The sequence below is a fragment of the Culex quinquefasciatus genome, chromosome 3 (genome assembly GCF_015732765.1).
Source record: "Culex quinquefasciatus strain JHB chromosome 3, VPISU_Cqui_1.0_pri_paternal, whole genome shotgun sequence".
Lineage (NCBI taxonomy): Eukaryota > Metazoa > Arthropoda > Insecta > Diptera > Culicidae > Culex > Culex quinquefasciatus.
In genome coordinates, this window is record NC_051863.1 from 63750154 (window position 1) to 63775366 (window position 25213).

Consider the following 25213-nt stretch of genomic DNA (forward strand, 5'->3'; position numbering starts at 1 on the left):
AAAAAATTTTGTTAAATTTAATTAAACTAAGATACATTTTTTGAAATTTCGTTACGTTTGGTAGAATTAAGTTCAATTGTTGTTAAAAGTTGTTCGGTGAAATTTAGTAAAATTAAGTTGAATTAAGTAAAATTTAGCTGAATTAGGTAAAATTAAGTTAAATTAATTTGAATTAAGTTAAATTAAGTTAAACTAAGTTAAATTAAGTTAAATTAAGTTAAATTAAGTTAAATTAAGTTAAAATAAGTTAAATTAAGTTAAATTAAGTTAAATTAAGTTAAATTAAGTTAAATTAAGTTAAATTAAGTTAAATTAAGTTAAATTAAGTTAAATTAAGTTAAATTAAGTTAAATTAAGTTAAATTCAGTTTAATTAAGTTAAATTAAAGTCAATTATGTTAAATTAAGTTAAATTAAGTTAAATTACGTTAAATTAAGTAAAATTAAGTTAAATTAAGTTAAATTAAGTTAAATTAAGTTAAATTAAGATAAATTAAGTTAAATTAAGTTAAATTAAGTTAAATTAAGTTAAATTAAGTTAAATTAAGATAAATTCAGTTTAATTAAGTTAAATTAAAGTCAATTATGTTAAATTAAGTTAAATTAAGTTAAATTACGTTAAATTAAGTTAAATTAAGTTAAATTAAGTTAAATTAAGTTAAATTAAGTTAAATTAAGTGAAATTAAGTTAAATTAAGTTAAATTAAGTTAAATTAAGTTAAATTGAGTTTAATTAAGTTAAATTCAGTTCAATTAAGTTAAATTAAGTTAAATTCAGTTAAATTCAGTTTAATTAAAGTCAATTATGTTAAATTAAGTTAAATTAAGTTAAATTACGTTAAATTAAGTTAAATTCAGTTAAATTCAGTTAAATTAAGTTGAATTAAGTTCAATTAAGTTGAATTAAGGTAAATTAAGTTTAATTAAGTAAAATAAAGTTAAATTAAGTTCAATTAAGTTGAATTAAGGTAAATTAAGTTGAATTAATTAAAATTATGTTAAATTAAGTTGAATTAATTAAAATTAAGTTAAAGTAAGATAAATTAAGTAAAATTTAGTTGAATTAAGTTAAATTAAGTTAAATTATGTTAATTTTAATTTGTATTTTTTTTGTATTTTTGTATTTTTGTATTTTTGTATTTTTGTATTTTTGTATTTTAGTATTTTTGTATTTTAGTATTTTTGTATTTTTGTATTTTTGTATTTTTGTATTTTTGTATTTTTGTATTTTTGTATTTTTGTATTTTTGTATTTTTGTATTTTTGTATTTTTGTATTTTTGTATTTTTGTATTTTTGTATTTTTGTATTTTTGTATTTTTGTATTTTTGTATTTTTGTATTTTTGTATTTTTGTATTTTTGTATTTTTGTATTTTTATTTTTGTATTTTTGTATTTTGTATTTTTGTATTTTGTATTTTTGTATTTTTGTATTTTTGTATTTTTGTATTTTGTATTTTTGTATTTTTGTATTTTTGTATTTTGTATTTTTGTATTTTTGTATTTTTGTATTTTGTATTTTTGTATTTTTGTATTTTTGTATTTTGTATTTTTGTATTTTTGTATTTTGTATTTTTGTATTTTGTATTTTTGTATTTTTGTATTTTTGTATTTTTGTATTTTTGTATTTTTGTATTTTGTATTTTTGTATTTTTGTATTTTTGTATTTTTGTATTTTTGTATTTTTGTATTTTTGTATTTTTGTATTTTTGTATTTTTGTATTTTTGTATTTTTGTATTTTTGTATTTTTGTATTTTTGTATTACTGTATTTAATTTTTTTTAATTGTCAATAGAATATCGCAACAAAGCCGTACTATTAGGATGATCAACTATAACGTAGTTTAAAAGCCTGGAAACTATTTTAACATCCAAAGAACTTACTCCACCAAAAAACGTACCAAGAATAGCGGAAATATGCTACACCAGCAAAAAGTGTTTTTTAAAATTAAAAAACAACTTTACAGGCAGCAAGGGATTTTTAAAATGATTTCGAAATTACCAGTTAAAACAGTCGAAAAATTAGCTGGACTTACCGAAAAACGAAGCAAGAACAAAAAAGAAACGAGCTGAATCAGCCAAAAGGCTGGGTGAATAATGCATGCTTTGCAGGCAGCAACGGAGGCTTTTGAAAGAAAATTTGTAGAAATAGTGGAAAAATTAGCTATTCCAACCAAAACACCTACCAAGAATAGTGGCAAAGTTAGCTAAACTAGCTAAAAAGATGTGTGAAAATACCTGGCTTCGCAGCCATCAATGGAAAATTTTGAGAATGATTCCAAAAAAACTAGTTGAAACAGCCTAAAAACACGCTGGGCTAACTATAAAACTTCCTAGAATACCATAAAATCTAGCTAAAATAGCTAACAGACCTTCTCAAAACATACAGCTTTTGAGACTGACAGCATTTTTCCAGCTTGCAAATTAGTAAAATTTACTAAAAATTCAGCTGGATTTATCATTTTTAGGACCTGGATCCAGCTGTCAAATCCAGGATTTATTTTTAGGATTTCCAGCTAAAAAAATTGGTGGTTGGAAAAACAACCAATTTTTTTAGGATTTTTAACCGAAATTTAGTAAGATTCACGATAAACCTTCTTTCCGTGATAATATCGATATCACCTGTTTTTAAACATTTGACCATTTTGAATATCTCAGCAACTAAGGGTCGTATCAACAAAGTTCAAAATGCAAAATATAGAGAATTTTCTCAGCTTTTCAAAAATATTTTTGTCAAAGGTGGGCAAACATGTGCACTAATTTAAAAAAAAATGAAAAACTGCTACTATTTTCAAAAAAGTCACCTAAAAATGGATTTAACTTGAAAACGGTGCACTTTATCAAAATTTCACTCCAGTACTTTTTGATTGCAAATTTGATTTGACATTGAAAAAAAAATCATAACTCGCTCAAAGATTCTTTGCACAACCTGGAAATTTCTGAAAAGTTGGCATTTGATGTCCTCTAAAACATATCAAACATTAAAAAAATTAAAAATAGTGTTTTATGCAAATCAATTTTTGGTGACAAAAATGTGTATCATTTTTTTTCCAGTTTAGTCCATATCCACTTACAACATTGCCGAAGACTTCAAATCGATCAAAAAAATCCTTCAAATGATACAGATTTTTGAATTTTCATACATCATTTTTGCATGGCCAGCTGCCAAATTTGTATGGAAAATTATATGGACAAACTAATGATACAAAATTGCTTCTTTGGGCATACCGAAGACACCAAAAAAGTTTCAGTCGGATTACAAAATACAAAAATTAAAATTAAAAAAAAGACCGATTTTGTAGAGAATTTCTCTATTTGTCTCTGACCAGACGACTCACAGACTTATGGCCAGAACGGCTCTTCAAAAGACCACCCCAAGACGACGACGTCAACACGCGGTGCCTTTTTTACAGGTCGTCCTTGCGAGTCATCAGCGGGTGACCACCAACCGGCAGCCATCAACGCGCATTATGTCGCGTCGATTATGGAAGCCCTCTGCTGAGAAGAGTCTTGAACTGGAGACATCACGGTGGGTTGTTTCAGATTAACTAAAATAAAATTTATTGCGCCTGATGGTATGCTTATATCCGCACAACCAAGAGGTTTGTGATATTTTAGCAAGGACACCAACCAACCTTTTGAGTTTACGTTGCAGTGACATAAACCAAGCAATTTTGAATAATTTTGAACGATGCAAATTTCACCGTGCCAAAGTCTCTTCCTTCCTCCCCTTTCACAACACTCATTTCTGTTCAGCAACGCATGATTGTACCTGATTGAACCGAAGAAAAAACAATATCAACACGAAAAACCGGCTTTCGCGAGCTGCACCAGAATTGATCAGACACCAGAGCCGCCGCGCTGAGGCGCGCAAATATTTCGTATTTTTAGCGCATAATTAAATTGCGCGCGGCTGCCTCTTTGCCACGGCAGCATTCAAGTTTTAATTTTGATCGAATGAATCATACCCCCGGTCATTCCATATGGAGTGTATAACTTTGATTGCAGTGCGCTGATGGTACCGCTGGCTGGTTTGTTGTTTGTTTACTCTGTCTGTGCTTTACGCGTTGGGAAGGACGAGGGGCTCGTAATTTTGACCATATTGGGAAAATTGATGATGTGGTGTTGTGGTCTAGACGGAGCTGAGCATTGGGTACAGAACATTAATATGAAATCAAAAATATAACCATTGAAAAGACATTTTTGAAAAATATCTACTTTTGAGACATGTCGGCCATCAACGAAATAACTTTCAACATCACTGGCGTTTTGGCAAGATTCTTGCACATTTTTTTTTGTATTTATATAGCATTGTAATTTTCTGAAGCTTTTTTTTAAAGGTCCAAAAAACCAAATTTCCAGTTTTTGCTCAGGGGTATTAAAAAACACCCAAAATTCAAAAACTGAAAATTTGGTTTATTGGACATTTTCAAAAAAAACTCCAGTTTTGATCATTGACAACATTTTACCATAAATCAACTATGGTCCCGTTGGAACGAAATTTCAAGCAAGGTACTTTCTGTCAAAAAAGGCCGAGTAGTTATTTGTTCGAAATTTATTGAAAAATCCGAGGAAAAATCCTTTTTGAAAGGATCCATTTGATATTTAGTTCACAAAATCATCGAACATCGAAATGCTAATTTTGAAAAGGGTTAGGTCAACTAATTTTGGGGAAAAAAACAGAAAAGTGACTGAACTGGACTGACTGGATGAAATTATCTGTACACAGGAATTTGACAGGTACCGTAAAACGGGGTGATAGGTTAGCGATTTTTCCGCAAAATGAAGAGAACAATCAAAGTACCTCAAAAATAGTTTTTCATAAAAATTTTAAAAGTTTAAAAAGTTTGTTAACTATAGTTAAGAAAATGTTCATGAAAGTCATTATTTTAAACTTCTCAAAGTGTCATGATTTTCTCAATGAATATGATTCTGAATCGGCAAACGGATTGGATTTCCGTATTCTTTGGACAATTTTCCTCTAGGAGAAGGTTAAATAAGTTTGTAAATAATAAATAAAATAATAACTAACTATAGTTAAGAAAATGCAAAATCACTCAGGGTGTCCTCAGGGGAAGACAATCTCCACCCGACAGTAACCTCCAATCACTCCGAAAAAAGTCTGACAAAGCAGAAAAACAGGGCACCCTGTTGAGGGCCTAAAAGGGCGCGGCAGACAGCTGGAGACTGACAGAGGTAAAAATAGATGTAGAATTTAGACAATCCTTTAGAATTGTATAATTTATAAACTATTTTATTTTATTTTTTTTATTTGTGATTCGTGCTTCGAATTCAATATAACATGCAATATAAATCAATAATTTTATAAACAAAACTAGTTTTAACAAATTTCAGGCAAAAATATGATTTTTCCTTAAATTTATATGTATTTTATTGAAAAGCTTATAAACTTAGTTAACTAAATATAAACATTGATTTTTTTTTCATAAAAACTATATCAGATACCGTCATCAGGGGTGACATTGGGTCTGGGGGGTGAGAATGGGTCATAAAAATGTCAGCATTTTTGTATGACTCAATCTCACCCCCAGACCCAATGTCACCCCTGATGATGGTGCTTTAGTGATGTTACATTTAACGTGGTACATTTAACGTACAATCCTGAGAAAAACCTTACCTGTTGGAAAATATTCTAAAAACAAATTAAAATCCTATCAAAGTCACCCCGGTTTACTGTTCTTGTTTTGTGACGGGACAACGCAGATATTTAAAAAAAAACGTTTCTTAATCCACCATTAGGTGGGTGGTGCCTTCCTCACATTTACAAAGTAATAATGAAAATAAGTTTATGAAAAAATATAAACCTGATACAGACTTTTCCAGAAAACATGCAGACTCTCATTTGAAGCAATGTGGCAACCGGGCGTTTCGCATCTGGCGCGACTCTCGCACGTAAACAAAAAGACCCGGCCTTTTGTGGTTAGGCAAAAAATCACCCTTTTTTGTATCTACAAAAATCTTTTTCTTGGCATAACTTTTTAAATACTTAAGAGGCAGTATTTGTAAATATTGCTCGGTTTGTTCTAGAGGTCGTATCGAGGTGCTCCGATTTGGATGAAACTTTTAGCGTTTGTTTGTCTATACATGAGATGAACTCATGCCAAATATGAGCCCTCTACGACAAAGGGAAGTGGGGTAAAATGGGCTTTGAAGTTTGAGGTCCAAAAAACCTAAAAAATCTTAAAATTGCTCGCATTTCCGTAAAACTTCATCAATTCCAACTCTCTTAGATGCATTCGAAAGGTCTTTTGAAGCACTTCAAAATGTGCCATAGACATCCAGGATTGGTTCGACTTTTTCTCTTAGCTTTTGCAAATTACTGTCAAAAATGGATTTTTTTAAAACCTTAATATCTTTTTGCAACAGCCTCCAACACCCATACTCCCATAGGTCAAAAGATAGGTAATTACATGGACTATAAGCCTACGGAAATAACTTGTTGGCCGATCGCAGTTTTTCTCATAGTTTTTTGATTTTTCTAGAACAAACATTTTACAACGTTAGTTTTTGCCCTGTAGGCCGCCATAGCGGCACTTTTTGGTCTCAATTTTGTCATATTCGAAATCCTCGGACAATTTCACGTATGTTATAAGTATTGGAGTTGTAAATTTGAATTATTAAATAAAACATTTTTGAAAAAAGAAATAGATCTTATTTACCCTGTGATCAATACGTCAAATGCTATATCAAGTAGGCGAAAACCTGTTTTACCCCATAATTAAACAAATTGTTGAAAAATATTTTAATTCATTCTTAATGGCAATTTTTCCAATCAAATTTACAACTCCAGTACTTCTAACTTACGTGAAATTGTCCGAGGATTCCGAATATGACAAAATTGAGACTAAAAAGTGCCGCTATGGCGGCCTACCGGCCAAAAACTAACGTTGTAAAATGTTTGTTCTAGAAAAATCGAAAAACTATGAGAAAAAATGCGATTGGCCAAAAAGTTAATACCATAGGCTTATAGTCCATGTAATTACCTATCTTTTGACCTATAGGAGTATGGGTGTTGGAGGCTGTTGCAAAAAGATATTAAGGTTTAAAAAAAATCCATTTTTGACAGTAATTTGCAAAAGCTAAGAGAAAAAGTCGAACCAATCCTGGATGTCTACACGGAGAGACCGGCCGGGGCAAATCTAAGAAAATCTTGGTTAATTTAACTAAAAGTATGGGTTAATTTTTTACACAGCTTTTTTTCAACAATCGATTGTTGATTTTGTTAACCTGAAATTGCTGACCACCAGTAATTAAAATTAACTAAAAAAATAGTTGGAATTGCATTTTTTGTTGGTTAAATGACCGAAAAAAATTCTAGCAGTCGACTGCTAGAATATTTTTTTCAGAAAATTAACTAAAAATTTCTTGTTTTCAACTGAAATATTGTGGAATATTCTGTTAAAAACTGGCTGGAACATATTTTTCAACTATTTTTCAACATTGTTTTTCGTTGTATCAACCGAAATATTTTTGCATGGAGTAAATTATTAGTGGTTTGTAACAAAACATTTCTTAATTAGACATAATTTATGTAAGTGTTGATATATATTTTCTTTAATTATCCAACGATATAGGCTGGGCCGATTTTCTAGCTATATTTTAACTAATGCCTTACTTAAAAACAAAAAAATATTCGTACATGTAGTCAATAATTAGCTGTTGTTAGCAATATTTTTATTGAATTTGCAGTAAATTTTATAATAATGCCTTACAAATTAATGCTGAGTTTTTTTTTATTTTCGCATTTATTCTGCTTAAAAATTTAACGTTTTGTACTCATTGGTTTTTTTTGTTGCATTAAGTTGTTAAATTACTGTTAAAAAGCATCAAAACATTTTTTTTAACTGTTGTTATAAAACATGTGAAATTTGACTAATGTTTAAAAAAATTACATTGCATTAATCTAAAAAAAATAAAAAATAAAAAAGCATATTACAAATTTCTCGTGAATTCCTTAAAAATAGAAACCGAGCAAAATTTTAAGCTTATATTTGTATTATGTTGTATAAAATTAAGTGTTGTATTCACTTACCATGACTGTGAAATCATCCGATAAGTCATCATCATCTACAACGGTCTCAGGACACAGAATTTTCACCAAAGTGAACCTTTTGCTGCAAATAGACATTTGGAATTTATTAGTAATTTAATACAAAATTCTTAATTTCGGTTATAAACTGAAAAAAGGAACGTAAATAAATGTAATTATAATGAGGAAAGAAGAAATATCAATAATGCTAAATACCAAGCTTGCATTAATTTAACAATTACTTTTGGAAACACACTTTTACTGCATTTGATTTAATTTATACAACGTACTCCGAATCCAGAAAAAAATATTTTGAGTTTAACTTACCAGTTTATTGATCAGTCGTATTGCAACAAAACTTTCAAGATAATAATTATCTCCATTTATATATTTTATATATTTTTATTTTTTGATATTTTACTTCAACTCTATTTTTTTATGTTGTCATGTACGCATTTCTATGTATTTTATAATTGATGATTCTGAAAAAAAATAATGGTTCATTAAGATTATATCCGTCGTAAGCGTGAAGCTTTTAAATTCAGTTTTCTTATAAGAATCACATTAGATAAATTATTGTGCAAAAATAAACCCATACTTACTTGGATTAACCAGCATTTTGTTAAATTTGCCCGGGATGCTCCATCCGTTAAGAGTTGGCCCGCATCTCCCTTCTACTGCCCTCTCTTTCCATCAAACATTCTTATAACGTGTTCAACTCACTTGCATTAGAGGTCCTCATGGTGAAGGTCGTCCTCTTGCTCATCATAGTTTATCACCTGCAAAGAAACCATCAACAAACCTACTCACCAATTCCACCTCCCCAGTTGCGACACTTTGATTTGCCACTTCAACATTAGCCAAATAGTGTAATTTTCACCATTCACATCCTCTCACTTCATAATTAACAACACAAACTCAACAAATCGACCGCTCTCGTTTGGATCCAGACTTCAAATGACAGACGTAAACAAACCCAAGTTTATCTTGTAAATATTCAACCAAATGTTAATTATATTCAACAAAAAAAATCTTGATTTTTCTAAAACCAAAGCTAACAGCCGAGCACGTTCATTCGAGTTCGGGAAATCTGTTAGCTTTTTGCCTTTAGCATTTTCAACAAACAGGTTATTAAATCAATACTGAATTTTGGTTAATTTAACTGAAAATTGGCAGTGACAAGTACGTTTTTGTTAAAATTTACGAAAGTAAAATCAACAATTTTAATTGTTAAAATTTCTGGGCACAGTCTCTCCGTGTATGGCACATTTTGAAGTACTTTAAAAGACCTTTCGAATGCATCTAAGAGAGTTGGAATTGATGAAGTTTTACGGAAATGCGAGCAATTTTAAGATTTTTTAGGTTTTTGGACCTCAAACTTCAAAGCCCATTTTACCCCACTTCCCTTTGTCGTAGAGGGCTCATATTTGGCATGAGTTCATCTCATGTATAGACAAACAAACGCTGAAAGTTTCATCCAAATCGGAGCACCTCGATACGACCTGTTACACATTGGTGAAAAACTCGCTCTTAACTAAACAGAAAAAAAATTAATAGGGTCTTAGGTGACCCCAAAACGCCCAGAATAAGGCGGATCCGGCCAAAATCGGTTCAGCCAGTTCTGAGATAATCGTGTGGAAAAAAATCATGTCTACACACATCCCCACAGACATTTGTTCAGAATTTGATTCTGAGTCGATAGGTATACGTGAAGGTATATCTAGGAGTCGTATTTAAGAAGTTCATTTTTCGAGTGATTTTATAGCCTTGCCTCAGTGAGGAGAGGAAGGCAAAAAGGCTTTTGCTCGCGTTGTCCCGTCACGAAATAAAGCATTTGTCAGAATCTCAGTTACAGCCTGAATCCTGATCTGCCTGTTGATTTTCCCGATTCTCAAAGGGAACCGAGATATTCAAGATGACATCCAATATGGCGGCTGAATGAAAAAAAAAAAACCATAATAAAAGGCTTTATACGTTCAATAAACTAGTCAAATTTTACTAACTTGAGGTCGCCGAACTCGAATGTGACCCTTGACATACTCCAAAGTATTAAGGGAATGTGCAATCCAACATGGTGGCCAATATGGCGGTGCTATAATATTCGATTTTTCTACAGAAATGTACCAGGCAATCAACAGGTCAAATTCAAACAATTTGGGTTAGCGGAGTGTACCCAAGTACTTAGGTATTTTAAAGCCATATTGGATTGCACATTCCGTGAGTACTTTAACTATGCTGTGGAAATATGATTTTTTTGTGTGGTAAGTTGGAAAACATGAAAAATTATTATATCTATCCAAAGTTCAACTTGAACAAATGACTGTTTGGTAAACAAGTGCTATGAACCGGTCAGCTATCAATACAAAAATGGTACGTTAATATTTAAATCCTGTTTGATGAGGACTATTAAAAAACGGAACACAGAAAATCTTATTTTTAAAAACACTTTTTTTCTCAAAAAGTCGATTCTCGAAAGCCATATATTTATAAATTAATGATTTTTTAAACCTTTGTTTTACGTTCATTCTAAATATATATTTTTCAAAATAAATGGCTAATTCTTGGGAAGTATTTGAAAAGGTCAAAAAATCAATATTTAGGGAAGCCCGGTGACCGAGCTATCTGCTTTTGAAAAATAAAGTCTTATTAGAGGACAATTCAAAAACCTAATTCTATTAATTTTAATATTCGCTAGGTTGTTTCTGAATTTTCTCAGCTACTCAAAGAAAAATTTCAGGAATGACATGGAAACAATTTAAAAAAAATAAAAGTTTTGAATTGCTATATTATGAACATGATGCATTCTATGAAAACAAAATTACACTGCTTATTTGATTACATTTTGAATTTTAATCTTACGTCAAAATTAATGAATGGGTACGATTTCATTTTTTTCAAAAGATATAGAATTATAGATATAGCCTTTCCTCAGTAATGTCCCGAAGTGTCAATATAAGGCAGTGGTACCAACATTAAAAAAAAGTTCGACTGTCATGCCATCGCACACTTTTTTTCTAATGTTGGCACCACTGCGTGATTTTGAATTTTGGACGTCCGTCGCAAAGCCATCTTCGCTTAAAAATTTGGATATTCTTGAAGAGAAAAGTCAGTTATGTCATGAACATAACCGGCATGGCAATTTGTTTGAAAATGATAACATTTGAACAAAACACATTTCATCGCTTTAATTTGGCCAACAAACATATTAGCGGATTCTCATTGCATGTTCAAGACAACAGCCTTTTGATATCCTTGACAAAGGTACTAATAAGTTAAAGATATGACACAACGAAGGTGAGAACAGTAACAAAATCTGACAGTCGCTTATTTCTAATCGTTCACAGCTCGTTTCTCAAAAAGGCACTCGCAATTACCGCAAAAAGTGTCACCAATAAAGTGCAATAAATACCTGTTTATTTGCGCTCTAATGCCCTTTCGCACGCTCTCAGCTGCAAAACCTCCGCAATTATAATTTCAATTCATTTCCATAAATCCATAACGCCACCGTCGCGTCAATCAAAAAAGGGTGGTCAAAGCCACGCAAGGTGGCACCCATTTGGTCGGCGGGTGTCCCTCTACTCGTTAAAGGCAGGTTCTCAGGACCAGATTCACCACCAGCTGATTCAATCTAGACTGGGCAAACTCCCTCCGCGCGGCAGCTTGACTGCTAAAGGCTCTTTGCCCTTGGGTAGTGAAAAAAAAAACTTGTCGTCAAAATATTTCCATGCAATTAATAAAATTGCTCGCGAAGCAGTTTAAATAAAGCGTGCCGATTTTGGAAGTAATTGATTTTTTTTAAGTCTGCTTACTGGTTGGTTTCATAATAATCACATAAAAGTATGTTTTATGACCATTTTAGCCGGGACACCCACCAGCACATTTATTTAACATTGCAAAGACACAAACCAGGTCGAAGTAAAACGGTATTTTTTCAATTTTTCACAAAATAAAATCATATCTCTGCCTGTTTTAAGCAAAAAAAACACTCCACACTAAAGAAGGGAAGGTCACGCCGTCCCAACTGGTTGCAAGTCGAACAGAGTTCCCTCCCAGTCGTCGTCGGCGATGACTAATTGCGAGCCCGCCAGTACGTCCCGCGTCAGTACTCTAAGTACGTGTGGCCTCGGCGAATCCCCCTTAAAAATGAAATGGTTCGGCGCGACTCAGAGAGCTGCATTGACATCCACGGTGTTTGATGGTTGACTTCACTACGAATTTAGGTTGCGACCAGCATTGTGTATTTCTGTCTTTTTTGAAATATTGAGGCCACATGTTGGTGGGGCGAGGCGCCTAAAAATAGGCACCCCGCCGTGTGGTCTAAACAAAGATGGCAACCTTCCCGCAAGACCTTCCTGCTGGCCGCTGGCCTTTCGCGGACGATTCATTCAGTAAAGTACACAAAACGATTCGAATTAGAATATATCATTTTCCTCCTCTTGTTCCCCCAACGGAAAAATGTGTGTTTTGTTGCCTTGGCGTGCGCAAAAAGATTGTATTCTGGTTGGTTTAAAAATATCACGGGCATCTACATCGACTAGGTCGCCTCATTTACAGAAACTGACTTTTCTAGAGAGAAAAGGGGATGAAAAATATATTTTCCTTTCAATTTACTTTCCCACAACAATTCAACAAAGAAAAATGTTTTCCAAAGCATTTTAAATAAGTGGATCGTTAAAGTTTGATGAGTTTGAGGTTTTAAAGAAAGCTTATGGTTGATGCCCCAACTAAGTATTCAAGCCTGAATGTATGCAAACATTTGACCCTTTAAGTCTCGAGTGCATGACGATAGATGTTTTTAAATTAGCCTGCTTTATAAAATAATAACATAATTGCTAAATTTCCCATACAAAAAAACTAATCTGTAACCCCAATTTCAGCCACTTTTGTGCATTATGTCCGGAGATATCGTAACAGGGTAATTCTCCGCCAACTCACACAGCAGTTGCCCCGACCCCTCTTCGATTTGCGTGAAACTTTGTCCTAAGGGGTAACTTTTGTCCCTGATCACGAATCCGAGGTCCGTTTTTTGATATCTCGTGACGGAGGGGCGGTACGACCCCTTCAATTTTTGAACATCTGAAAAAAGAGGTGTTTTTCAATAATTTGCAGCCTGAAACGGTGATGAGATAGAAATTTGGTGTCAAAGGGACTTTTGTGTAAAATTAGACGCCCGATTTGATGGCGTACTCAGAATTCCGAATAAACGTATTTTTCATCGAAAAAAACACTAAAAAAGTTTTAAAAATTCTCCCATTTTCCGTTACTTGACTGTAAAAAATTTTGGAACATGTCATTTTATGGGAAATTTAATGAACTTTTCGAATCTACATTGTCCCAGAAGGGTCATTTTTTCATTTAGAACAAAATTTTTCATTTTAAAATTTCGTGTTTTTTCAATGTTCTACAATGTTGTAGAGCAGACAATTATAAAAATTTTGATATATAGACATAAGGGGTTTGCTTACAAACATCACGAGTTATCGCGATTTTACGAAAAAAAGTTTTGAAAAAGTTGGTCGTCATCGATCATGGCCATTCATGGTCACCCGCGACAGACACGGACGACGAAACAAAGAGAAACGCAAAAAGTAACTTTTTCAAAACTTTTTTTTTCGTAATATCGCGATAACTCGTGATGTTTATAAGCAAAGCCCTTATGTCTATATATCAAAATTTTTGTAATTGTCTGCTCTACAACTTTGTAGAACATTGTTACACTCTAAAAAATAAACCTGCAAAGTTAGAAAAAACACGAAATTTTAAAATGAAAATTTTTGTTCTAAATGAAAAATTGACCCTTCTGGGACAATGTAGATTCGAAAAGTACATTAAATTTCCCATAAAATGACATGTTCCAAAATTTTTTACAGTCAAGTAACGGAAAATGGGAGAATTTTTAAAACTTTTAGTGTTTTTCGATGAAAATACGTTTATTCGGAATTCTGAGTACGCCATCAAATCGGGCGTCTAATTTTACATAAAAGTCCCTTTGACACCAAATTTCTATCTCATCACCGTTTCAGGCTGCAAATGATTGAAAAACCCTTTTTCGCGTGTTCAAAAATGGAAGGGGTCGTACCGCCCCTCCGTCACGAGATATCAAAAAACGGACCTCGGTTTCGTGATCAGGGACAAAAGTTACCCCTTAGGACAAAGTTTCACGCAAATCGAAGAGGGGTCGGGGCAACTTTTCCCGATTTCGTGTGAGTTGGTAGAGAATTACCCAACAATGAAATGTTTTCTGGAATTTTGATTTTTATGTATCAAACACACACAGTTTAATTTTCGATTCTGAGTCGACTGATACACAAACGTTCCATTTTTTCAATTACACAAATTTTTATAACTTTCGACTTAGACACAACATATGAAAAGGTCTTCACAGCATTTGAATTAATAATTGAAAAAAAAATATAAAAATTACAAAATACTAAAAATGTATCTAATACAAAATTCAAGCTTACAAAACTCTTTACGTTATCGGCCGATTTCAAAAGATTTTAATTTTTATATTTTTGATTTTGCTAATTTCTTAAGGACTTCCCTACGAACAAAACGCCAATTTGCCCCGTTGGTTTGTCCATAAAAGCTTCAATTTAGGCTACTTTCCATACAAAAATCGTATGAAAATATTCGAAAATGTCCATCTTGGAACCGATTCAAGTTTTAAATGTTGCAACTTTGGTATAAAATATTCATATTTTGCTTGCTTAACTTAATGCTTAATTCACTTTTTTGTTATTTTGTTATTTTGTTATTTTGTTATTTTGTTATTTTGTTATTTTGTTATTTTGTTATTTTGTTATTTTGTTATTTTGTTATTTTGTTATTTTGTTATTTTGTTATTTTGTTATTTTGTTATTTTGTTATTTTGTTATTTTGTTATTTTGTTATTTTGTTATTTTGTTATTTTGTTATTTTGTTATTTTGTTATTTTGTTATTTTGTTATTTTGTTATTTTGTTATTTTGTTATTTTGTTATTTTGTTATTTTGTTATTTTGTTATTTTGTTATTTTGTTATTTTGTTATTTTGTTATTTTGTTATTTTGTTATTTTGTTATTTTGTTATTTTGTTATTTTGTTATTTTGTTATTTTGTTATTTTGTTATTTTGTTATTTTGTTATTTTGTTATTTTGTTATTTTGTTATTTTGTTATTTTGTTATTTTGTTATTTTGTTATTTTGTTATTTTGTTATTTTGTTATTTTGTTATTTTGTTATTTTGTTATTTTGTTATTTTGTTATTTTGTTATTTTGTTATTTTGTTATTTTGTTATTTTGTTATTTTGTTATTTTGTTATTTTGTTATTTTGTTATTTTGTTATTTTGTTATTTTGTTAGTTTTTAGTTTTTAGTTTTTAGTTTTTAGTTTTTAGTTTTTAGTTTTTAGTTTTTAGTTTTTAGTTTTTAGTTTTTAGTTTTTAGTTTTTAGTTTTTAGTTTTTAGTTTTTAGTTTTTAGTTTTTAGTTTTTAGTTTTTAGTTTTTAGTTTTTAGTTTTTAGTTTTTAGTTTTTAGTTTTTAGTTTTTAGTTTTTAGTTTTTAGTTTTTAGTTTTTAGTTTTTAGTTTTTAGTTTTTAGTTTTTAGTTTTTAGTTTTTAGTTTTTAGTTTTGAGTTTTGAGTTTTGAGTTTTTAGTTTTTAGTTTTTAGTTTTTAGTTTTTAGTTTTTAGTTTTTAGTTTTTAGTTTTTAGTTTTAGTTTTTAGTTTTTAGTTTTTAGTTTTTAGTTTTTAGTTTTTAGTTTTTAGTTTTTAGTTTTTAGTTTTTAGTTTTTAGTTTTTAGTTTTTAGTTTTTAGTTTTTAGTTTTTAGTTTTTAGTTTTTAGTTTTTAGTTTTTAGTTTTTAGTTTTTAGTTTTTAGTTTTTAGTTTTTAGTTTTTAGTTTTTAGTTTTAGTTTTTAGTTTTTAGTTTTAGTTTTTAGTTTTTAGTTTTTAGTTTTTAGTTTTTAGTTTTTAGTTTTTAGTTTTTAGTTTTTAGTTTTTAGTTTTTAGTTTTAGTTTTTAGTTTTAGTTTTTAGTTTTTAGTTTTAGTTTTTAGTTTTGAGTTTTGAATTTTTAGTTTTTAGTTTTAGTTTTTAGTTTTTAGTTTTTAGTTTTTAGTTTTTAGTTTTTAGTTTTTAGTTTTTAGTTTTTAGTTTTTAGTTTTTAGTTTTAGTTTTTAGTTTTTAGTTTTTAGTTTTAGTTTTTAGTTTTTAGTTTTTAGTTTTTAGTTTTTAGTTTTTAGTTTTTAGTTTTTAGTTTTTAGTTTTTAGTTTTTAGTTTTTAGTTTTTAGTTTTTAGTTTTTAGTTTTTAGTTTTTAGTTTTTAGTTTTTAGTTTTTAGTTTTTAGTTTTAGTTTTTAGTTTTTAGTTTTTAGTTTTTAGTTTTAGTTTTTAGTTTTTAGTTTTTAGTTTTTAGTTTTTAGTTTTTAGTTTTTAGTTTTTAGTTTTTAGTTTTTAGTTTTTAGTTTTTAGTTTTTAGTTTTTAGTTTTTAGTTTTTAGTTTTTAGTTTTTAGTTTTTAGTTTTGAGTTTTTAGTTTTTAGTTTTGAGTTTTTAGTTTTTAGTTTTTAGTTTTTAGTTTTTAGTTTTTAGTTTTTAGTTTTGAGTTTTGAGTTTTTAGTATTGAGTTTTTAGTTTTTAGTTTTTAGTTTTTAGTTTTTAGTTTTTAGTTTTTAGTTTTTAGTTTTTAGTTTTTAGTTTTTAGTTTTTAGTTTTTAGTTTTTAGTTTTTAGTTTTTAGTTTTTAGTTTTTAGTTTTTAGTTTTTAGTTTTTAGTTTTTAGTTTTTAGTTTTTAGTTTTTAGTTTTTAGTTTTTAGTTTTTAGTTTTTAGTTTTTAGTTTTTAGTTTTTAGTTTTTAGTTTTTAGTTTTTAGTTTTTAGTTTTTAGTTTTTAGTTTTTAGTTTTTAGTTTTAGTTTTTAGTTTTTAGTTTTTAGTTTTTAGTTTTTAGTTTTTAGTTTTTAGTTTTTAGTTTTTAGTTTTAGTTTTTAGTTTTTAGTTTTTAGTTTTTAGTTTTTAGTTTTTAGTTTTTAGTTTTTAGTTTTTAGTTTTTAGTTTTTAGTTTTTAGTTTTTAGTTTTTAGTTTTTAGTTTTTAGTTTTTAGTTTTTAGTTTTTAGTTTTTAGTTTTTAGTTTTTAGTTTTTAGTTTTTAGTTTTTAGTTTTTAGTTTTTAGTTTTTAGTTTTTAGTTTTTAGTTTTTAGTTTTTAGTTTTTAGTTTTTAGTTTTTAGTTTTTAGTTTTTAGTTTTTAGTTTTTAGTTTTTAGTTTTTAGTTTTTAGTTTTTAGTTTTTAGTTTTTAGTTTTTAGTTTTTAGTTTTAGTTTTTAGTTTTTAGTTTTTAGTTTTTAGTTTTTAGTTTTTAGTTTTAGTTTTTAGTTTTTAGTTTTTAGTTTTTAGTTTTTAGTTTTTAGTTTTTAGTTTTTAGTTTTTAGTTTTTAGTTTTTAGTTTTTAGTTTTAGTTTTTAGTTTTTAGTTTTTAGTTTTTAGTTTTTAGTTTTTAGTTTTTAGTTTTTAGTTTTTAGTTTTTAGTTTTTAGTTTTTAGTTTTTAGTTTTTAGTTTTTAGTTTTTAGTTTTTAGTTTTTAGTTTTTAGTTTTAGTTTTTAGTTTTTAGTTTTTAGTTTTAGTTTTTAGTTTTTAGTTTTTAGTTTTTAGTTTTTAGTTTTTAGTTTTTAGTTTTTAGTTTTTAGTTTTTAGTTTTTAGTTTTTAGTTTTTAGTTTTTAGTTTTTAGTTTTTAGTTTTTAGTTTTTAGTTTTTAGTTTTTAGTTTTTAGTTTTTAGTTTTTAGTTTTTAGTTTTTAGTTTTTAGTTTTTGAGGCTTAGGTGAAAAATTAACCATGGAATGTTTCAAATTTGTAAGAAAAATAATTAAATTCGCTTTATTACAGCAACCCACTATTTTAAGAAATATTCCCAAATCGTTGCCTCACTGCCAGATACAACAGAATCAGCTTAGAAATCCGAAACCTTACGTAATTCGCGCGCAGGAAAAATCATCTCACCTCTCGCTAAACAAAACAAACGACGACGATGAGATTTGCCTTTTAGCATCAGACCAGTTTCCTCGGGGGCTCAAACTCATAAACATTTTTTACTGGCAATCATTTCCAAACCGTTTCGCGCGTGTTCCGAGAAAAATTTGTTATTTTCTCGATTTCAAACATTTTCTAAACAATAAAGTTTGTGTGTTGGAGGGAAATGCATCGATTTATTCACCTAACATTAGTAGATTGACCTAACTCAACAATTTAAACTTTTTAACATATTTGTGAACCTCTTCCTTTTTGTAGGGCTTCAACGCGATGCAAGTGGGCACATTTTCCGGCTGCTCGATCCAAACCTTGTGCTTGATGCCATCCTTCTCCAGGGCTTCCCCCAAACCGGTCAGCTTTCCAACATCGGGAGCCTGTTTGAAAAATAAATAAAAAAAAACAAAAGCATTTTTCAAAAAAAATAAAAGCAACATTTCAACGTTTTCAACACCGGCCACACAAAACACATTTCGCATTCTTGGCCACCGTCGTCGTCGCCGTCGCTGGTGCTGCAAATTTCATTTTAGACTTAAAAATAGAAAAATTTTCCTCGCGCCAAGGCGCTGAATTTTCCCTCCCACAATGTGTGTTTAAAAGGGAAATTTAGTGTGTGTGGGAGGGCAGCAAAGAAAACCCATCAGATGGTTTCAAAGTTGTGGAGCAAATTTTCCGACGAAGCTGGCCTCTGGCCGGGATGCAATTTGGAATCGCGGTGCTGGGCATGGTGGGCGCGAAATTAATGTCGAGTGAAAGGTTTGTGGCCCAGAACGCACGCGGGAATAAATGGGTTGGAAAATGTGGTGCGATGCAAATAGAAATTGAAATTTCTGAACTGTTGTTTTTTTTTCTTTTAATAAAAATGTTGAATAATGGAATGAGGTTGGTGTCTTATTGGGGAAAAAACATAATGAATAATAAGTGCACTGTATACCTATCATTAATTCTACAAATATTATTACGAAAATGCTCCAAAGATTTCTGATTTTCTGTAATTTGAGATGAAGACATAACATGGCGGCATTTAAAAATTAAAAAAAAAATCAAGAATATAGGAATTAAAGAACTCAAGAATTTAGGAATGTGAGAATTTATAGATTTAAATCTTTACGTATTTAAGAATTTATGAATAAGAATTAGAAAATCGTGGGTTGTTTGGGTGAGACTTAGATTACTTAAATTTTTCCGTTTCTTTTTCTTTAAGCCGCTCTGTATCTCAGCAACCATGGGTACAATCTAGAAAGTCTCTTAAACAATTTGATAGCAAGTTTTCTGAACTTTCTGAACTATATTTTTAGAAAAGGTCACTCATGGTCACTATTTTTAAAAATCGAAAAACTGCAAATATTCCGCTGAAATCAAATTTTCGGTGGCTATATCTTGAAATTGGGACCCTTTATCAAAAAATCTATAAGGTACTTTTCGATTGCAAGTTCAATTTTACATTTAAAAAATTAGTTTAAACTTTATTGCATTAAATTTAAATTTTGTTTCCAAAAATCACTATTTTTTCAAAAAAATATACTTGGCGGCAGATTTTTTGACCATACTTCTTTATGGCTCAAAAGTTGCGGGTTTTTGTCCCCTAAAATATATTTAAAAAAAATCTCGTTTTTTTTTTTCGTGTACCTATTTTTCTCAATAGTCCTCAACAATACCTACAATTTTGCCGACGACACCAAGTTAATCAGGAAATTCAATCAAAAGTTACCGGTGTTTGAATATTTACGTACCATTTTTGTATGGACAGCTGCCAAAATTGTATGGAGATTTGTATGGGTGAACCAATGACATAATATAGTTTGAGCCAAAACAGAAAATACAAATAACATCCATTTCCGGTTTTTGTAGAGAATTGCTCACATATTATTATTTTTGACTATATCCTAATATTTTTGTGATTTTTTCAATTCTTTCAATTATGAACAGTTTTGAAAAAAGACAGATTTCTAAAATATATATAGTTTTCAAATTTTCAATGATGAACAGTTAATTTAAATAAAATGTAAAATATTTTAAACTTTCGACCTTTTGTCCATTCCACGTTTTGTCAAAATTTGTCATTTTGACATGTCATGCCCATATTTTCATAACCGCGTTCCTTCCGAGCTCCGTACTTAGCTTAACCCGTAGAAAACACGTTTTTTGGGCTCCCTTGACAGATGAAAAAAATCATTTTAGCTACAAGAAACTTTTTGGGAATGATCAGTTCTCTAGCTTTGGTAGGCATTCCTTTATGGACCACCAATCAATGAGGTACTCCTGAAAAGTACTTAAAAAGTGCAAAAAATGCCTCACGGCAAGAAAAAGAGGCGGTCCTCACCAGCAGGATCGGCAGATTTGAAGAAGCTAAAGAATGCCGAAGCGCTACCTGCAAAGCCAGGCAGTTTGAGCAAGGACGCTCAAAATTCGTCTGAAAACCAGTTCGCTACCCTCCCTGTGGACGTGAGCGAGAAGGAAGAGTTTGAACGACGGGAAAAGTTGCCACCCATTTTTGTGAAAACATCGTCATCGGACTCGGTGCGAAAGTGGCTGACCGGGTTTATCAAATCTGGTGCTTTACGAGCTTCCATTCGCTTGTGTGCTGATGGACTCAAAATTCTGCTACCTACCAGAAAGGATTACAACTACGTCCGGGATTTCCTGAACAACACAAAGATTGAATACTACAGCCATGACGATCCAGGTAAACGCCCCATGAAACAGGTCCTTCGAGGCCTGTACGACATGGATGTGAGTGTGCTGAAAGAAGAGCTCAAAACTCTTAAGTTGAACGTGATCGAAGTCTTCAAGATGACGAGACACAACAAGGACATCAAGTATCGTGATCAACTGTACCTGGTTCATCTCGAGAAAGGATCGACAACGCCGTCTGAGCTGAAAGCAGTTCGGGCAATTTTCAACATCATCGTGACTTGGGAACGTTATCGTCCAGTGCACCGTGACGTGACACAGTGTTCGAACTGTTTGCAGTTTGGACATGGTGGAAGGAACTGTTTCATCAAGAGTCGTTGTGCAACCTGCGGAGGTGAGCACAAAACTCAAGCTTGCGAAACAATCAACGAGAACATCGAAGCCAAATGCTTCAATTGCGGCGGCGACCATTCGACCAAGAATCGAAGCTGCCCAAAACGAGCACAAAAAAAAAAGCAAAATTCCAACTCCAAAAACAGCAATATTTTTTGGGAAAACACAAAGTTCCACTTAATTTTGCTTCTAGGGTCAATAATTTGAAGAATGTTAGTAACATTTTCCTTGAAATTTTTTGTTTTTTTATGTTTTAATGGAATGGATAAAGTTACTTATCTTTCACATACATTTTTTTTATTTCATGGATTCCATGTGTTGGGCTATCCAGTGTAATTTCGCCTAAATTTTCACATTTACACAAACGGTTCTAAAAGCTTTGTGTGTAGAGGGTGACTATTCTCGAGATTTTCAATTTCCCGAGAATCGAGAGTTGAATTTTGGAAATTTCCCGGGAATTCCCGGGACCTGGTAGTGTTTATAACTATGCCAATAGTGCCAGTAATGTATAAAGAAAAGTTATGAATGTGTTTCTTTTCAATGAATTCAGTTTCGATTTATTCATGCTTATTTAATGAAACGTTAATTAGTAGCCTCATTATTTTTGGGAACTATGATCTACTTCTTGATTTTTTTCTGAATCTGCAATACAACTTGTTGCATGAACTTGTTATTAGATTTTTGTGAAATAACAAAATAGCTAATATATCATTTCCCAGTATCGGGATTTTTACAATATAATAAATAGCGACTCAAAACAACAATTTTAATATTTTTTTTTCTTTTTTAAAACTGTAAATATGCATTGAAAAAATAGTGATCCGGAAAACCCGAATGTTCACATTTGGCGGACTTTACAAAGATTTCCAGAGTTTTTTTTTCTAAGATATAATTTAATATTGAGGTTTAAGCGAAACACAAAATTACTCCATGACATCAAAAAAGGAAATTACCTTGATACAGCGAAAATATAAAAAAAATAGACTTTCTTCTTGTGGCTAACTGCTAAGTATGCTTTAAGGTTAATTTTGGGGTCCACATTATTTTAAGTTTTCCCAATTATAGTTATTGGAATTTTTAATAAGTTAAAATTTACACTTTCTGAATTAGAAGATAAGAGAAGCATTGGTTCATTCGAACTTGAACATCTTACATTGAACACCCAATGTTCTGAACAATTTCGAATTTTTTTATTTTTTTTATTTGTTTATATAATTTTGCTTCGACCAAATTTCCCGGGAATCGAGAGGTCCAAAAATGGTCGATTTCCCGGGAATTCCCGCTCGTCACCCTCTATTTGAGTGTAATGGTTTTTATACAAAATTTTAAGAAACTTTAGATGTCGAAAAATAAACACAAAAAAATTCAATGTGTTAAAAAGGTAAAAACTAATTGCCTTTGTTTGAAGCTATGAATTTTCAAAAAACAAATTTTAGGAATTTTATATCAAGCAAAAAACACAGTCACAGAGAAGAGAAATATTGTTTTCAAAAATAAATTGAAAAAAAAATAGTTTCCAAAGGAATCCATCCAAAAATGCAGGAAAATGCTGATACAATGAAATTTAAGCTAGGTCAGATCAAATTCTGTTTAAAACGATAAAACAACACTCTGCTATTTTCAGTCAACATTAATCCTAAAGCACCTTTTCGTTACAACCTATCTGTATTGGAAAGATATAAATCGATTGAAATGGTTTAAAAATAATAAAACATTAATTTGAATATTCTTCAAAGAATTAAATTGTGGTTGGATTTTTTAGCTGTTATATTTATTCAATCAATTACCATTATATTATTAAAACTCTTTGAAGCAATCGCTGAAAATTTAAGTAAACATATCAAAATGATGAAAAATTTGGAGGGGCGTCAAATTGATGCTTCGCCAAGGGCGCCGTGGACCCTAGGTACGGCTCTGTTAAAGTGATTTTTTTTCTTTTTTTTTACCCAAATGTATTCGATTTAATGCAATAATGTAAAACAATTTGAAGTTAAATAAAATAAATGTGATCAGTTAATAATAACACGAAAAATACAACAAAGATGAAGAGCATTAGGCCATACCACTTAGCATGTAAAAGAAATGTAATTATTATAAGAAAGTTCAATAAAGACATATTTAATTAAAAAAAAATGCTTGCTTTGGTAGGCTGGATTTTTCAATAAGACCCTTGTTTGACGGATTTCTCGGCTGTATTTCACAAGAGGAATCGGTCCACCGGTGGACTCCCCCCCTCCCCCCCAGGTGTCCACGTGGTTTATGGATGGTCCCTTATTGGACATAACATCCAAAGTGTTCAACTTCAGCTAATTTCACTGGGAGGAAGTTTCAGAATCATTTTCAGAATTTTGTTCTGAATCCTCTGAAGTTTTTTCTTCCTAGTTAAGCAATAGCTGGTCTAAAAATTTGTTTTTAAATTAACGGTTTATTCTTGAGACAAAATCTGGAATTCCTGTTTATATATGTCTCGATATATGTATGCTTTCAATGTGATCCTTGTAAGTAAGATTTTTGTCAACTATAAATTAATCTCATTTAACCTGGGGGCAAATCAGGCAAGTCAGAAGTAAAAATATTGTTTAAAATTGGACCCAAAATGCTACCTTGAGATCAGATTTAAGCTCTGATTACATACCTGCAGAGTGCGATTCTTAAAAAAATTTCGAATAATCTTCACCATATAAAACGAAAAATTAAATCATTTCAATTTCGCAATCAAACCTTTATGCCAAACATTGTCAAATGCTTTTTCTATGTCTAGAAGAGAAGCGCCTTCATATTTGTTACTTCAAATTGAATTTAAACCTCTCAAGAAACTCTTACCTCCAGCACCACCTTGTGCATGTTGTCCAGATCCTTGAAGTACTCGACCGTGTCCGGATCGGCCGCGTACAGGTGCGAAACGGCCGCGACCGCGTGACAACACTGCGCAATCACCGCTCCTTTCGGCCAACTCTTGGCGATTTCCCCGTTCACCACCACGTACTGGACCAGTTTGGCTGCGGCGGACATTTTGTGATAATTTGCTACAATTTGTAATTACAGTTAAATTTTGTTGGAAATTGAGAACGAAAATCTGCTTACCGGCGAAGTACGTGTCAGGGACGGTTCTGTTTTGTTTTGGTTCTGTGACAAAAGAAAATCATATGTGCGCCGTCAGGGTGGTTACTTGATTGCTTTTATTAAATTTGACAGGTCATTGGAAATATTAAATATTTCCAAACTTCAACACTTTGAGCATGAAGGGAAAAAGTGTGGACATTTTAGATTTTATCTGGGTGCTGAATAGTGGTTCGCAAAGCGGCCTCAATTTAGAACTGTCAAAGCGGAACCAATTTACTGTTGGTAAAATACTCCTAAGACTGGTTGCAACGCGGCTCTACTTTGTTCTAGCTGTTTCATTTTTCAAATAGAACTGAAACAGACCACCCGCAACGCGGAGTTGCAGTTTTATTTTTCGAGCAGTATTTTGAAACCGGAATAAAACTGCTCGACGAGTTTGTTTCAAACGTGAGACGATTTGGAACTGGAATAGAACTCAGTTTCAAAAAAATCAGATATATAGAGATATCCACGTATTCTTACACACACACTATGATGCTGTGTTGATAATCATACGCACACAATTAAAAGCATTTTTTGAAACAACATTTAGATCAGCGCGTTGCGAGCACCGTGTTCTAGTTTCATTTCCGCCAGTTCTAAAAAATTAAAACTGCTCGCAATTTGAAACAATTATAAAACTTCGCGCTGCAGACAGTCTAAGACGTAGCAAGTATTGTAATCGATCAATTATACATTTTGTCAGGTATCGATAAATCAAAAGTGCAACATGGAGTTAAACTTTCTGTCAAGCATGAAGGGAAAAAGTGTGGACACTTTAGATTTTATTTGTATGGAAATTGTCCACGATGGGGGGAGGGGGTCCACGTGGTTTGTGGATGGTCCCAAAACAATTTTGTTAACATTTTGCCTTCCTCACCTCGATGAGGAAAGGCTATAAAATCACTCGAAAAACGAACTTCTTAATTTGACCTCCTAGACCCTCCTTCATTTGTAATTTGTAATTGTAATTTTATTTGGCAACGATATCCTCGACGACACGACAAGCCACTCGCCTCCAAAAAGTGGGCACCAAA

At 31.0% G+C, this 25213-nt stretch overlaps 1 protein-coding gene across 1 annotated transcript; it reads right to left on the reverse strand.

Moving 5' to 3' along the window:
* Positions 1 to 18206: 18206 nt before the first annotated feature.
* On the reverse strand, positions 18207 to 24268 carry LOC6047139 (putative peptidyl-tRNA hydrolase PTRHD1). Its single transcript, XM_038264471.1, has 3 exons — positions 24159 to 24268; positions 23898 to 24100; positions 18207 to 18424 (listed from the first exon to the last, which is right to left on the reverse strand). The coding sequence occupies exons 2-3, from the start codon at positions 24084 to 24086 to the stop codon at positions 18254 to 18256; spliced, it is 360 nt and encodes a 119-aa protein (XP_038120399.1). The 5' UTR covers positions 24087 to 24100; positions 24159 to 24268; the 3' UTR covers positions 18207 to 18253.
* Between the last annotated feature and the right edge of the window lie 945 nt (positions 24269 to 25213).

What these genes read in the sequence shown, in the direction of transcription:
- LOC6047139 (XM_038264471.1), bottom strand. Translation starts at nt 24,086, where the DNA reads ATGTCCGCCGCAGCCAAACTGGTCCAGTACGTGGTGGTGAACGGGGAA. An exon ending in TGCACAAGGTGGTGCTGGAG is followed by an intron (nt 18,425 to 23,897) that starts GTAAGAGTTTCT and finishes TTTTTCAAACAG; the next exon opens with GCTCCCGATGTTGGAAAGCT.